Source organism: Merops nubicus, unplaced genomic scaffold (genome assembly GCF_000691845.1).
Source record: "Merops nubicus isolate BGI_N331 unplaced genomic scaffold, ASM69184v1 scaffold3256, whole genome shotgun sequence".
Taxonomy (NCBI): domain Eukaryota; kingdom Metazoa; phylum Chordata; class Aves; order Coraciiformes; family Meropidae; genus Merops; species Merops nubicus.
In genome coordinates this window covers 1-13078 of record NW_008614183.1, presented here as the reverse complement: position 1 = coordinate 13078, position 13078 = coordinate 1, and the positions used below count along the sequence as shown (strand labels likewise).

The 13078-nt window shown below is 54.4% G+C and overlaps 1 protein-coding gene across 1 annotated transcript in view; it reads left to right on the top strand.

Annotated features, from left to right (window-relative positions):
- The window catches only part of IFT172 (intraflagellar transport 172), a gene marked incomplete at both ends in the record, with an annotated part of 30254 nt that extends 17362 nt beyond the window's left edge, over window positions 1–12892 (top strand). Inside the window, 16 exon segments of the mRNA XM_008942118.1 lie at window positions 879–1021; window positions 1670–1763; window positions 2455–2519; window positions 2648–2828; window positions 3329–3438; window positions 4128–4257; window positions 4715–4813; window positions 5163–5272; window positions 5944–6007; window positions 6722–6808; window positions 8876–8992; window positions 9133–9243; window positions 10006–10125; window positions 11582–11677; window positions 11874–11933; window positions 12794–12892. Of these exon segments, the coding sequence (XP_008940366.1) occupies window positions 879–1021; window positions 1670–1763; window positions 2455–2519; window positions 2648–2828; window positions 3329–3438; window positions 4128–4257; window positions 4715–4813; window positions 5163–5272; window positions 5944–6007; window positions 6722–6808; window positions 8876–8992; window positions 9133–9243; window positions 10006–10125; window positions 11582–11677; window positions 11874–11933; window positions 12794–12892 (1686 nt within the window).
- Window positions 12893–13078: the final 186 nt, after the last annotated feature.

Genomic DNA, 13078 nt, shown 5'->3' with positions numbered 1-13078 from the left:
CAACGCCGCTGCCCCTCACCACAGCACCATGTGTCCCCCAGAGGTACTGCTCTGCCCCTAACCACAGCACCATGTGTACCTCAGAGGTACTGCCCTGCCCCTAACCACAGCACCATGTGTACCTCAGAGGTACTGCCCTGCTCCTAACCACAGCACCATGTGTACCTCAGAGGTACTGCTCTGCCCATGGCCACTCTGTGCAGGCCCAGCTCAGCACCACGCCCCTCCAGCATGGACGTAGTGCCAGGGGTCACTTTGCTGACCTAACCAGAGTGGGCTGTGCTGAGGAGGCAGCAGCCTCTGCTCTGCCCTTGTCTCATTCTCCCCAGTCCAGGGGTGGCTGGAGAAGGGTTCCTCAGGAGACAGGAGTTGGTTTTGGTGCTCCCTAATGATGACAACCAGCATGTTTAGCCTGGAGCAAAGGAGGCTCAGGGGAGACCTTCTGGCTCTGCACAGCTCCTGACAGGAGCCTGGAGCCAGGGGGGGGTCGGGCTCTGCTCCCAAGGGACAAGGGACAGGACAAGAGGAAAGGGCCTCAAGTTGCCCCAGGGGAGGTTTCAGTTGTCCCTGAGGAACAATTTCTCCCCTTGAGGGTTGCCCAGGGCTGTGCCAGGCTGCCCAGGGCAGTGGTGGAGTCCCCATGCTTGGGGGGTGAGGGGAGGAGGGTGAGCTGTTTCAAAGCTGTGGAGATGTGTGGTGCTGAGCAACACGGTTTAGTGGGGACCTGGCAGTCCTGGTTAATGGTTGGACTCAAATCTTAAAGGTCTCTTCCAAGCAAAACAATTCTGTCATTCTCTTCTGTGTGAGACAGGAGTCCTGGCTCAGCCTGCTGAAGACAAAATGGATGCATTGGTCTCTTCTTTCTTTTATTTGGATAGGTGGCCAAAGCACATGGGGGAGCCAACTCCTATAAGCATGTGGCCTATATGTGGGCAAAAAGCCTGGGTGGAGAGGCAGCTGTGAACCTCCTCAGCAAATTCGGGCTTCTGGAGATGGCCATTGACCATGCAGCAGACAGTGGGTAAGCAGGTTCCTCAGCCCAGTGCTCCTCTCCCATCTGCCTGGCCTGAGGAGAAAGGGCTACCCCAGGATAACTGCATGCAGCTGATGGCTGCAGGTCCAGGAGGTGGCTCGTGTTCCCAGCCCACCCAAACATCTTCACATAGGTGTCCTGCTTCCCTGACACATCACGTTCCTGTGCACAGCCTCCCCGACGTCGAGGCAGAGCTGGGCAGGCAGAAGCAGTTTGCCCTTTAGCCTCAGCAGGAGTCTTTGTGAGAGCCTCTGAGCTCAGGAGGAGGTGTCCCTCCCTCGTGCCACCAGCAGTGACTGCCTGCCAGGAGGGCATTGGCCCGACTGTGACTGCCCAGCCACGCGCTGTGCTGCCCCTCTGCTGCTCTCTGCCGGGCTGGTGAGCTCCCCTGGGCTGAGCCAAGGGCCTCTGGCACTAGCAGGAGGTGTGAAGGAGCTGAATTTCTGTAGTGGGGCCTCAAAGCACCTGTTCTGTGGCCAGGAGCTGGAGGAATCGGCAGTGCCCGTGCACTTCAGACCCTCTGTATCCCCCTCTCTCCTCTCCCAGTGCCCTGTGCTCTCCTAGCTGTCCTGCTCTGATCAAGGCATGTCTCACATCACATAGTCTGCTCTCACCCCATTGTCTTTTTTGTTGCAGTGTCTTTGAATTTGCGTTTGAACTGTCCCGCCTCTCCATGAAGGAGAAAATGCCAAAGATCCACCTGAAGTATGCCATGTTCCTAGAGGACGAGGTAACTACCCCAGCATGGGTGGGAGTTCCCTGGTCACTCAGGTGATTACAGAGCTGTCCCTAAGGGCTGCTGCAGCAGCAGGCACTTTCATGGCTGCAGTCACTGCTCACTTGAAAGTTCAAGGAACTACTGGAGAGAGCCAGCAGAAGCTACAGAGATGCTGAGGGGCCTGGAGGCTGTTGGAGCCTGGAGAAGCAGGCTGGAGGCTGAGAGCCCTGGGGTTGTTGAGCCTGCAGAAGAAAAGACTGAGAGGGCATCTTCTCAATGCTGATCAAGAGTTAAAGGGCCCTCCGGGGACAAGAGGCTGGGGCCAGACTCGTGTCAGTGGTGCCCAGTGATAAGGAGCAATGGGCACAAAGTGGAACCCAGGAGAGGAAACTTCTCTGCTGGGAGGGTGGCAGAGCCTGGCCCAGGCTGCCCAGAGAGGCTGTGGAGTCTCCTGCTCTGGAGAGACTCCTGGGCCATCCTGGGCACCCTGCTGTGGGTGAGCTGCTGGAGCAGGGGGTTGGATGAGGTGATCTGCAGAGGTCCCTTCCAACCCCACCATGCTGGGATTGGGTGTTTCTGTGAAAAGGCCCAAGCACCCTCACACATCTTTGTCATAAATCCTCTCTGCCTCATGGGAACAGCGGAGGTCACGTGCTGGTGTCAGGGCAGGAAGACATGCAAACACTTCCATCCTCTCTCCTAGGGCAAATTTGAAGAGGCTGAAGCAGAATTTATTAAAGCTGGGAAACCCAAGGAGGCCGTGCTGATGTACGTAGCCTTGCCCAGCCTAGCCTGCTGCATCTCCCTCCCCCTGTATGATGCCAGCCTGGTTGCTCCTCCAGCGCTGGTCTGCTCCTTGCCATCATGCTTGTTCCATTTCGTGGTGGTTGCCCTAGGTTTGTGCATAACCAGAACTGGGATGCTGCACAGCGTGTGGCTGAGGCTCACGACCCAGACAGCGTGGCTGACGTGCTCGTGGGACAGGCACGATTTGCCTTCAAGCAGAAGGAGTTCCAGAAAGGAGAGGCCTTCCTCCTGCGAGCAGAGAGACCTGAGCTGGCCATAAAGTACTACAAGGTGAGCATAGTCTTAGCAACATCATTGCCTTCCTCGCTGGACAAGACTCCAGTTTGGGTGGAAGAGGAGTGAAATCCACATCCCAGTTCTTCCTGTCAGCTTAGCAGCCAAAGAGAAACCATTTACTTGGGTAGTTCCTAGTAGAACTTAATTCTGGGCAGCTCTGGAAGGCTGAAGCAGTAGAGGTGTCACAGCACAGCGTGGCGCTCGCTGCTCTGGAAGGATGTATCCTAGCAGGGTGTGGATGCTCCTCAGGGCTGGCATGAGTGGATGTATTGGAGCCTAAGTGGCCGTTCCACAGAGATAGCTGAGGTGGATGAACACATTCCTCTGAGGTCGTTTGAGTGAGTGGCTAGACATAGGTGCTGCTTTGGGGGTGGAGAGAGTTGGATGGTGCTGCTGTGGTTTCTTTCTGTGAGACCTCTGGCAAGATGACATGAGAGGCTAGATGTGGTGTGTTGCTGAACTGCTGAACACTCGTCCCTGTTGTGCTTGTGCAGGAGGCTGGCATGTGGAGCGAGGCCCTGCGGGTCTGCAAGGAGTACCTGCCCGGGCGGCTGGAGGAGCTGCAGGAGGAGTGTGCCCAGGAGACTGCCAAGAAGGGCTCCAGGTAAGGGGGGCTGTGGTCAGGCTGCAGGGAGCTCTTCCCCTGGGCCAGTCTGCTGATGCCTGACCAAGACAGCCTGACAGGATCCATGGCATCCAGTAGTTTGCTTCTTGAGGGCCTTGGACTTCTTACTGCACAGGCTTCCTAACATCCTTCCTTCCTCCCTGCTCTGAGACACTGCAGCTTATTCTTGCCATCCAAGGTCTGCCAGGCGGCTTCTTGCCACCCACAGATCCCCGAGTCTCGTGTGTTGCCTGTGCATCTCCTCAGGGTCCTTAATCATAGGATCATTTTGGTTGCAAGAGACCTTTAAGACCACTGAGTCTAACTGTTAGTCCAGCCCTGCCAGGTCCCCACTGCCCCGTGTCCCTCACCCCACATCTCCACAGCTTGGAAACCCCTCCAGGGGTGGGGACTCCACCACTGCCCTGGGCGGCCTGGCACAGGCTTGATAAACCTTTTAGGGAAGAAAATTGTTCCTCCTATCCAACTTAAGCCTCCTCTGTCACAACTTGAGGCCGTTTCCTGTTGTTCCTTTGGAGAAGGGACCAACCCCACCTCTCCTCACTACGAGCTCTGTGCATTCCTCAGCCCTTTCTGAGGTCCCTGACTTTCCTCTGCCGTGCTTCTCCCTGCCTGTGCCCTGCACCCAGGATCTGTGTCATGCTGAGAGCTGACCTTCCTCCCTGCAGAGGAACGGAAGGGCTGCTGGAGCAGGCACGGGAGTGGGAGCAGGCCAGGGAGTATGCCCAGGCAGTGGACTGCTACCTGAAGGTGCAGGATCCCAGCAACAGCGTCCTGGTGGAGAAGTGCCTGCTGAAGGTAAGCTCATCTTCTGCTGACCACTCGCCCAACACAGAATGATGCTGGGCCCTAATTATCATTAACGGGCAGAGCGCAGCCAAGCCCCTCCCCTTCATCTCCCTACATGGAAGAACTGGACTTTGTGACTTAGCCCTTGACTAGATGAGCACCCTTTCTTCTTCACATGGTCTATGTCCACCAGCCTTTGGGCTGTGTTCTTGGTCATATTTTCACTCATACCTGTGACCTTGTGCCGGCATCGACAATTAGGTCCATGTGTGACCTTCTCCCAGGTGTGAAAGTAGCTAGGCTTTCTGCTCTGGCTTGCTGAAGTGGGCTGACATTTCTGCTCCCTTCACCCATAGTGCATGCACTCCTCACCCTCAGTCTTTTAGCTGGGACTGAGCTCTTCCCAGCTTCATCCCTCTCTCAAACAGCATTTGTCACGTGTGCTGATGACAGTCTCTCCCAACAGGCTGCTGAGTTGGCCATTAAGTTCTTGGGTCAGTCACAGAGCGTGGAGGTGGCACGGACTGTGGCTCCTCAGCTGGTGGCCATGAAGAAATACAGTGCGGTGGGTGCTGGCTCCTGCCCCCAGGCTGCTGGAGAAGCAGTGGCAGGAAGGGAGAGTCTGTCCAAGGGGAGGAGGTCGAGTCGCATCCTGGGGGGCCGGGTGGATGACCCTGTCCAGAGCTAGGCAGAGCAGAGTCTTCTGGGAGGAGGAGGGAGGGGAAGGGATCAAGTCCTGAAATGGTGTGATAGAGCCAGGCTGTGGGAGGAGGCAGGAAGCAGAGAACAGGGGTTATCTTTTGGGAAGGAACATTCTGTTGTTGCTGTGTGCTGGTTACTGTTCAACAGCACCACTCCAGCCTGGCCTGCAGGGTGCTGTTGGTGTTTCATCTCCCATGCCTCTGGCCTTGCAGGCAGCTGAACTCTACCTCAGCTTGGACCTCATCCGAGAAGCTATCGATGTCTTCATTGAAGGGGAGGAATGGAGCAAAGCCAAGCATTTGGCCAAGGAGTTGGACCCCAGGTATGCCCTGAGCTTCTCATGTTATACTCTTCCTGCTCCCGCTCCCACCCTTAGATGATCCCTTGTCCTGTTCTGTGCTGGTTCCCTGGTTCCCTGGATTCTTCCCCCAGGTTCCCTGGATTCTCCCCACAGTGGCCTTCCCTCCCATGCTCAACAGGGCACATTCTCCACAGCTGTCCTTCACAAGCCATGTGCCATCCTGACACTTTTCCATTGCCACACATCCCATGGAAATCATTATCACGGAATCACAGAATCACCTTGTCTGGAAAAGACCTTTAAGATCATCAAGTCCAACCATTCACCCTGCTCTGCTGAGTCCACCTCTAAGCCATATGCCCAAGCACCACAACTCCATGGCTTTTAAACACATGGGGGATGGTGACTCTGCTACCCCTTTTGTCCCATACTTGTCCCCATCTCCTCTCCCCTTGGCATAATCCTGCCCATTCATTTCCATATGAAAGTCCCACCATCCCTGTCTCTCCTCACACACTGCACTGCCAAGAGCTGCCTAGACCCTTTAATTCCCCTCCCAGCAGCAGGCCAGAAAGTCACAGCAGAGCCTTAAGTCTTCTTTTTCCCAAAGGAGACAAAACTGAATCCAGCCTCTGCACTGATGTAAGGCACTGTTGGTCTTGCTGCCTATTAAGAGTCTTTCCACTCGGCAGGTCAGAGGAGTATGTGGACCAACGTTACAAGGAGTATTTAAAGACCCAGGGAAAGGTCAATTCGGTACGTCTCTGGGGTGTCTCACAAGCTAGGGAGTGATGCCAGGACCTGTGCAGGTCCTTGGGGCCTTTCTCTTGGGGCTTTTGCCTAAACACCTCTCCTATTGAGGACAGGCAGAGAGAGTTGGGGTTGCCCAGCCTGGAGAGGAGAAAGCTCTGGGGACACCTTCTTGCTGCCTTCCAGTATCTGGAGGGGACCTACAGGAAAGCTGGGGAGGGATTTTTTTCAAAGGCTGGTAGTGATAGGATGAGGGGCAATGGCTTCAAACTGGAAGAGGCCAGATTTAGATTAGAAATTAGGAAAAAGTTCTTCACTCTGAGGGAGGTGAGACACTGGCAAAGGTTGCCCAGGGAAGCTGTGGATGCTCCATCCCTGGATGCATTCAAAACCAGGTTGGATGGGGCCTTGTGCAGCCTGGTCTAAGGAGAGGTGTCCCTGCCTGTGGCAGGGGGGTTGGAACTAGATGAGCTTTAAGGTCCCTCCCAACCCAAACTGTTCTCTATGATTCCATGAATATGCCCACAGGTGAGGAGTCTCTGTGCCTGTGAGTCACAGGTGCTGCGTGCCAGATGAGGCACCTTGGGTTTGTGTTTTCACACTGTAGAAGGGGAGGAACTGTGTGTCTGTGAAATAAAGACCTGAGTGGGCTGGTGCTGGCCTTCATGCAGGTAGGAAGCCTTGCTTGCCCAGTGAATTTCTGGTTGTTTCCATCCCCAGCTGGTGGGAATAGATGTCATGGCTGCTTTGGACATGTACGCAGAGCGGGAGCAGTGGGAGAAGTGCCTGGAGGTGGCAGCGAAGCAGGTGAGTGCCTGGCAGGTCCTTGGGGGACAGACGTGGGGGTCCTGGCAGGGGGTCCTGCCTCTCTGCAGCCAGGGCAGGAGGAGGGAGCAGGCAGGGCAAAGCAGAGCAGTCCTGTCTGTGGGGAGCTTGGGGGTCGCTGCGGCAGCTCAGATCCACCTCTCCACTGTCCCCTTCTTGGCCAGTCAGGCCTGGTGAGGAAGTGTTAGAACCCAGAGGCATATTTGGTTTAAATTTTGTCATTAATGGAGCACTGGAAAAAGCTAAATGAGTTGTTTGGGCTGGAAGTATTTAGTACCATGGAAACAGAGAGACTTGGGAAAAAAGTCTTCTTCTCACACGGTCTTAGAGGCCTGGTGTCAGCAGAAGTGAAAGATCCTTGTTGTGAAAGCAAATTTGACATTTTTTTTCATTTTTACTGCTCTAGAAACAGCAAAATTACCTCAGCAGAGTAATGAAAATGGAGAAAAGCAATATGAGCCTGTTTTACAGTGCTATTCTTATTCAGTAACAGGAGAGCTCTAGATGACCCAGATCTACTCTGAGGATTTGTGTGTATTCAGTGGTTATTGCTTGCTCAGTGATTCAGTACTGATCCAGTGGTTATTGATACAGAAGCTAGGCGAAGGGCAGGAGTGGATTCTTTGATTGGAGACATTGCTGCAGGTCAGATAACAGCAACCCTGGCAGTGGAGTCTGCAGCCAGTCTAGACAACACAGCTCAGGGGAGCACTGGAAACCTGGACAAGCACTGAGCTGGTGACACAAATAGTGTCTGCTGTAGTGGTTGTTATCTGGGAGACCAGTGCTGATTATCAGGAGATAGCAGTGTTGATCTTCCATGAAGAATGACTTCATGCTCCATTTAATGGTAAAGGCCTAAATGGGTTTCCCTGTCAGGCACACCACGTGTGTAGGCAGAGGTGTTAGTCTGGTTATGCCTCTGAGAAAGCACTGGCACAGCCTGGCTCCGTGGCCAGCACAGAGCTTCAGGACTTTTGACTCATCTACAGTGATTGTACAGGAAGGATTGTAGCAGGGCCTATTGCAACAGGACAAGGGGGGTGGTTTGCAACTAAAAGAGGGAGATTTAGACTAGAGAGGAGGAAGAAACTGTTTATGCTGCGAGTGCTGAGCCCCTGGCCCAGGCTGCCCAGAGAGGTGGTCACTGCCCCATCCCTGGCACCATCCCAGGGGAGGTTGGATGAGCTCTGAGCACCCTGCTCTAGCTGCAGATGTCCCTGTCCCTGCAGGGGGTTGGACTGGGTGACCTTGCAAGGTCCCTTCCCACTCAAATCAGTCTGTGGTTCTGTGCTTCTGTAGGTTATATTTATCAGAACAGGTCACATACCAGACCTGATCTTTACCCTAAACTGCCCTGTACCTGGTGTCTCACCTGTATCCACATCTGCGCGTTCCAGTTCTAGATAGAGCCCTGGGGCACTGGTCTCACTTGTGCTTAATAAACTTGTTTCCATTGCTCATTTTTTGACAGGATTGCGCATTTTATGCTATCTTCTTCATCTCATTATTGTATTTAAGCCTGTGTGAAACAGGTCTTTCCTCAGTCGGGTCAGTCCTCAGCAAAGTGTTTGTGATCAGCACGTGTGAGCCGCGCTCCAGGGAGGCCTCCAGAGCCAGGGACCTGACTCCTCTGGATGATGAACCAGAGCAGCCTTGCAGGCCATGGATGTCTGCAGTCCACAGCATTGGGATGCATCCTTTCCTTAGGCTGAGGCTGGTTTGCAGTTAGTGCCTGTGGTGCCACACTGTGGAGATGCTGCATCCTGTAGGTTTTTGGCACCATCTCTTTGGCAAGCAGGGAGCAGCTGAAGAACAGTTTTATTGCCAAGTGTGAAGGGTCAGCACAGCACTGGCTGGCCAGGATCAGTGGTGCCACGTGTGGCCCTGGTCAAAACCCAGGTCTGCTCTGGGCAGTCAGTTTCTGCCTCATTTCCTGGTCTTGCCCTTTGGCACTGGGATGCATGGGGATGTGCATACACACCCCAAACAAGTGGCACACGTTCACTTCATGAATCTCATGCTGCTGCTTTCTGTGTTCTTCTCCAGAACTATAAAGTCTTGCACAAGTATGTTGCTCTGTATGCCACCCACCTCATCCGGGAGGGCAGCTGGGACAAAGCCCTGAGCCTCTATGTCCACCATGGAGCACCCGCCAACCCACAGGTGAGGGAGGCAGCAGTGCTGCTCCAGGAGCCTGCGTGCAGAGCTGATGTTCCCTCAGCCTGTGCTTGACAGCAGGAGAGGTCCAGACTTCTGCTGACTCCCCATCTGGTTCCCTGAGTTCTCTCTCCTTTTTGTTACAGAATTTCAACATTTACAAGCGTCTCTTTGTGGAGATGGTGAATGCCTCTGGCATGAATTGTGCTGAGGCCTACTCCAGCTGGGCTGACCTGCGTGATGTTCTCTTCCATCTGGTGAGTGTGGGCCATGGCCACCCCTGCCCCTGAAACTCCATCACCCGGGAGGCTCCTGGCAGGGGAGAAGAAGAACCAGTCCCTAGCCAGGTGACATGAGCAGTATTTGTAGAGCACAAGCCAAGGGGAGATAGGGAAATGTCCTCAATGCAGACAGAACAGCAGGATATTGTAAGTGGATTTGGCTGAGCAGGAGAAGTCAAGGAAGAAAATAACCCTGCACTCGAAGGCCAAATCCTAGAAGTGGGTCTGGATGCTGGCACTTGCAGGGCTCACTGTGTCAGTGCTGCATGGGAGCCTATCACAACATGCCCACTTTTCATCCTACACACATTCAGCATCCTGGATGAGGAAGAACCTGGGGATAGCACAGAACTAGTGAGCCTGGAAAATGAGCATCCTCCCCATCTCACCAGAGAGCCTTCTGCTCCTTCTTCCCCATCCCAGAGCCCACGACTGCCTCTTCTCTGTTTCTGTCCCACAAATACCCACCTCTAGCACCAATGAAATCCACAAATCTCACCTTGTTCATCCAGACCCACCTGTTTCCAGTGCTGCCTGTTGGATCTCCCCTTGTCCCACAGCCTCCTCCTGTCAGCACCCTCTAGGAACCAGAGCACCCAAGGCTCAGCCTTTTTCCAGTCCCCAGAGGTGCCTGGATGTTCCAGATCCTTCTCTCTTCCAGCTTTTCCCTGGACATCAGGTGGATGAAGTGCCCTTGTGTGCTCATGTTCTCTATCACTCCCCTTTTCTCTTCTTCAGTGTGAAAATTTAGTAAAGTCCAGTGAAGTGAACACTCCAGCACATGAGGAGTTTGAAAGGATGCTGCTGATCTCTCACTACTACGCCACCCGCTCGGCCGCGCAGGGCGTGGAGCAGCTGGTAAGGCTTTTGGAGGCTCCTTGCCAGGTCATCACCCTGCGTGCAGAGCCCTGTGGGGATGTGCTGGTTCAGGGCTATCCATAGCTCACTGTTCCACACCGTGGGTCACTCACACCCCACAGATGCATGTGAATGGGACTGTAGTGGTCTGGGAGCCCACTGCTAGCAGTGGAACTCCAGACGGTCTCCTCTGACTCTAGTGGGACCTGAGGCTGAGATGTGAACCAGGGGAAGCTGATCTGTATGCTCAGCCTGACTTAGGAGAGCAGAGGCACCAGCAGAAATGTAGGGAGTGCACAAAAAAATCAGACCTGAGGAGAAGCATTGCTGCTTCTTCAGCTGTCCTGGGCCCTGAGTGCTGCTGGGCTTCACACTTGGTCTTGAGAGCAGTTGGTTTTGCCTGGGGCTTGGGGAGCTCGTGGCCCTGGGAGCTTGGCATCACACAGGACGTTGGCAGATACTGGACCCGTGTGCTGGACCTTCTGGGGGCTTTGGAAGGCCATAGGCCTGGGAGCCAGCCTGCACGAGGCACTGTATTTCTGAGTCTGGTGTGGACTGGGATTTTATGTGGGCTATGCTATAGAGCAGAGTCTCTGCTGAAGCCTTGATCCATGTGGAATTGTGAGAGAGTTCTGTATGAGTGTGGGGCTGGAGCTGGGCTGGAGCAGGCTGTGAAAAGGAAAGGCTGCCACAGCTAGGATCCCAGTAGAAGTCATAGGGGAGACTGGGGCTTCCCCATGGCTGTGTGTGGAGATGTTGGGGGTCCAGAGACATGTCAGGCAGAAAAAGCCAAGTTGAAAACATTTACAGAAAACATTTGCAGACCCACACAGCTGTGGAATGCTGAGGTGTTGGATAGTCTGTTTTGGGACCAGGAGGGAGGGGTGGCCTTTGCAGTTCTGGTGTGTTGAGAGCCCCTCTGGCAAGCAGAGAAGTGAAATCTCCCTTGAATTCCTCAACCCCATGCAATTCTTTTGTGATTGGATACAAGAAAAAGATCACTGAGTGTGGCTGAACACTGGAACAGGTTGCTTGGAAAGGTTGGAGAGTCTCCAGCCCTTGAGATACTCAAACATGACCAGACATGTTCCTGAACGACTCTGCTTTGAATGGGCCTGGGAGGGTGAGCTACACAATCACCAGAGATCACTTCCAACCTCAGCTGTTCTGGGACTCCAGTGGTAGGAGTTTGGGTGTGGAAGGTTTATAAAGCAAAAGAACTTCAGGAGCCAGTCTTCCTGTGTGTTCACACAGTAAGGGTACTTAACAGTTAGGACTGAAGTGTTTAACCTTTGGCACATGTTGGGAGTACAGGTGGGATGATCCCCAGAGGTCCCTTCCCACCCTGCTGTTCAGTGATTCTGTGCTGTGTGGCTGCAGAGTCCCTGCTGTGAGTCTGGGCAGTGTGAGCTCATGAGATCCCTTCTGACCTGACTGTGGTGGTTACTGCCTGCAGGACACGGTGGCTGCCAAGCTGTCCATTTCCCTGCTGCGCCACACGGAGCTGCTCCCTGCAGACAAGGCCTTCTATGAGGCTGGGATAGCTGCCAAGGTAAGAGCTCGCTGCCACTAGAGCAGCTGAGGGCTGGGAGGAGCTGGGATGTGCCCTCTAATGCCCTGTTACCTGTGCTGCCAGCGGGATGGGGTGGCACGAACAGAACCACATTCCTTCTAGCCATGGCTTGGGCAGGAGAGCTGTGGCTGTGAGGGTAACCTGCCTGGTCTCACGCCTGGTTCCTCTGTTCCAGGCAGTCAGCTGGGAGAGCATGGCATTCATCTTCCTGAACCGCGTCCTGGACCTCTCGGACGTGCGTACGGCCTGCTGGGGGGAGGGTCCCAGCCTGGAGATGGGCTGTAAGGCCAAAACAGACCCCCAGCTGGCCAGGGCACTCCTGGGGCTCAGGGGTGGGCACACATCTGAGCTGGTGCTGCTGGGCAGTCCTGAATGCTGCCGGGCGTGGGGTGCACGTACAGCACCCAGTGTCCTCACAGCAGCTGTGGAAGGACCTGCCCCCAGCCCTCACCGTGTCACTCCCTGTGTGCCAGTGCCACCACGGCACGTGCTGCAGCAAAGAGCAGCTTGGCCTGACAGCTCAGACTTGGAGCCTTCATGGCTGCAAGGGCTGTTACAGCGTTTGGGACTCTGATCTGAGCTGTTTCAGTGGAAGGCACGTCACCTCAGGGGTGGAGGGCATGGCCCAGGCCACTGTGATAGAAGAATCAGGAGTCCCCCGTGCCAGTCAGCTCCTTCCTTGGCCAGCAGGTTGGTCACCAGAAAACACCAAACCCTAGGAAGCTGATAGACCTTGCTGTACCAGTCTTCCAAGAGCTGTCAGCAGCTGCTGGAAAAAAAAAATGCTTCTCATTTCATCTTTCCCTTCTTTGAGACCACCCAGTGAGTGTTTCAGGGGCCCACATTCTCTGACACTGTAGAGGACAGCCACAAATGCCACCTCCCAGGAGGGCCCAGTCACCGCAGCACAGATAGAGGACATGGCTTAGTGCTGACCTGGCAGTGCTGGGGTGACAGCTGGACTTCATTTTAAAGGTCTTTCCCAACCAAAGCAGTTGGATGTGTCTGCTCAGCAATGCCATCCTCACAACACAGGCTGTGCTGCCACCTCTGAGGATGGGGTTGCCTAGTGCTCCACCACTTCTTATTTCTCAGGCCATTGAAGAAGGGAACTTGGATTCTCTGGACCACTCTGACTTCCAGAACACAGACATTCCCTTCCAGGTGCCACTTCCTGCCCAACAGCACGTGCCTGTGAGTCTCATCTGCCCCTGGGGAGCTTGTGAATGAGTGCCAGTATCTAAAGTGTGTGTGTGTCACCAGGATGGGGCCAGACTCATTCCAACTGGCAACAACTCAAGGGGCAATGGGCACAAATTGGAGCCCAGGAGGTTCCACCTGAACTGTTTTCCTCAAAGGAGAAACTTCTCTGCTGGGAGG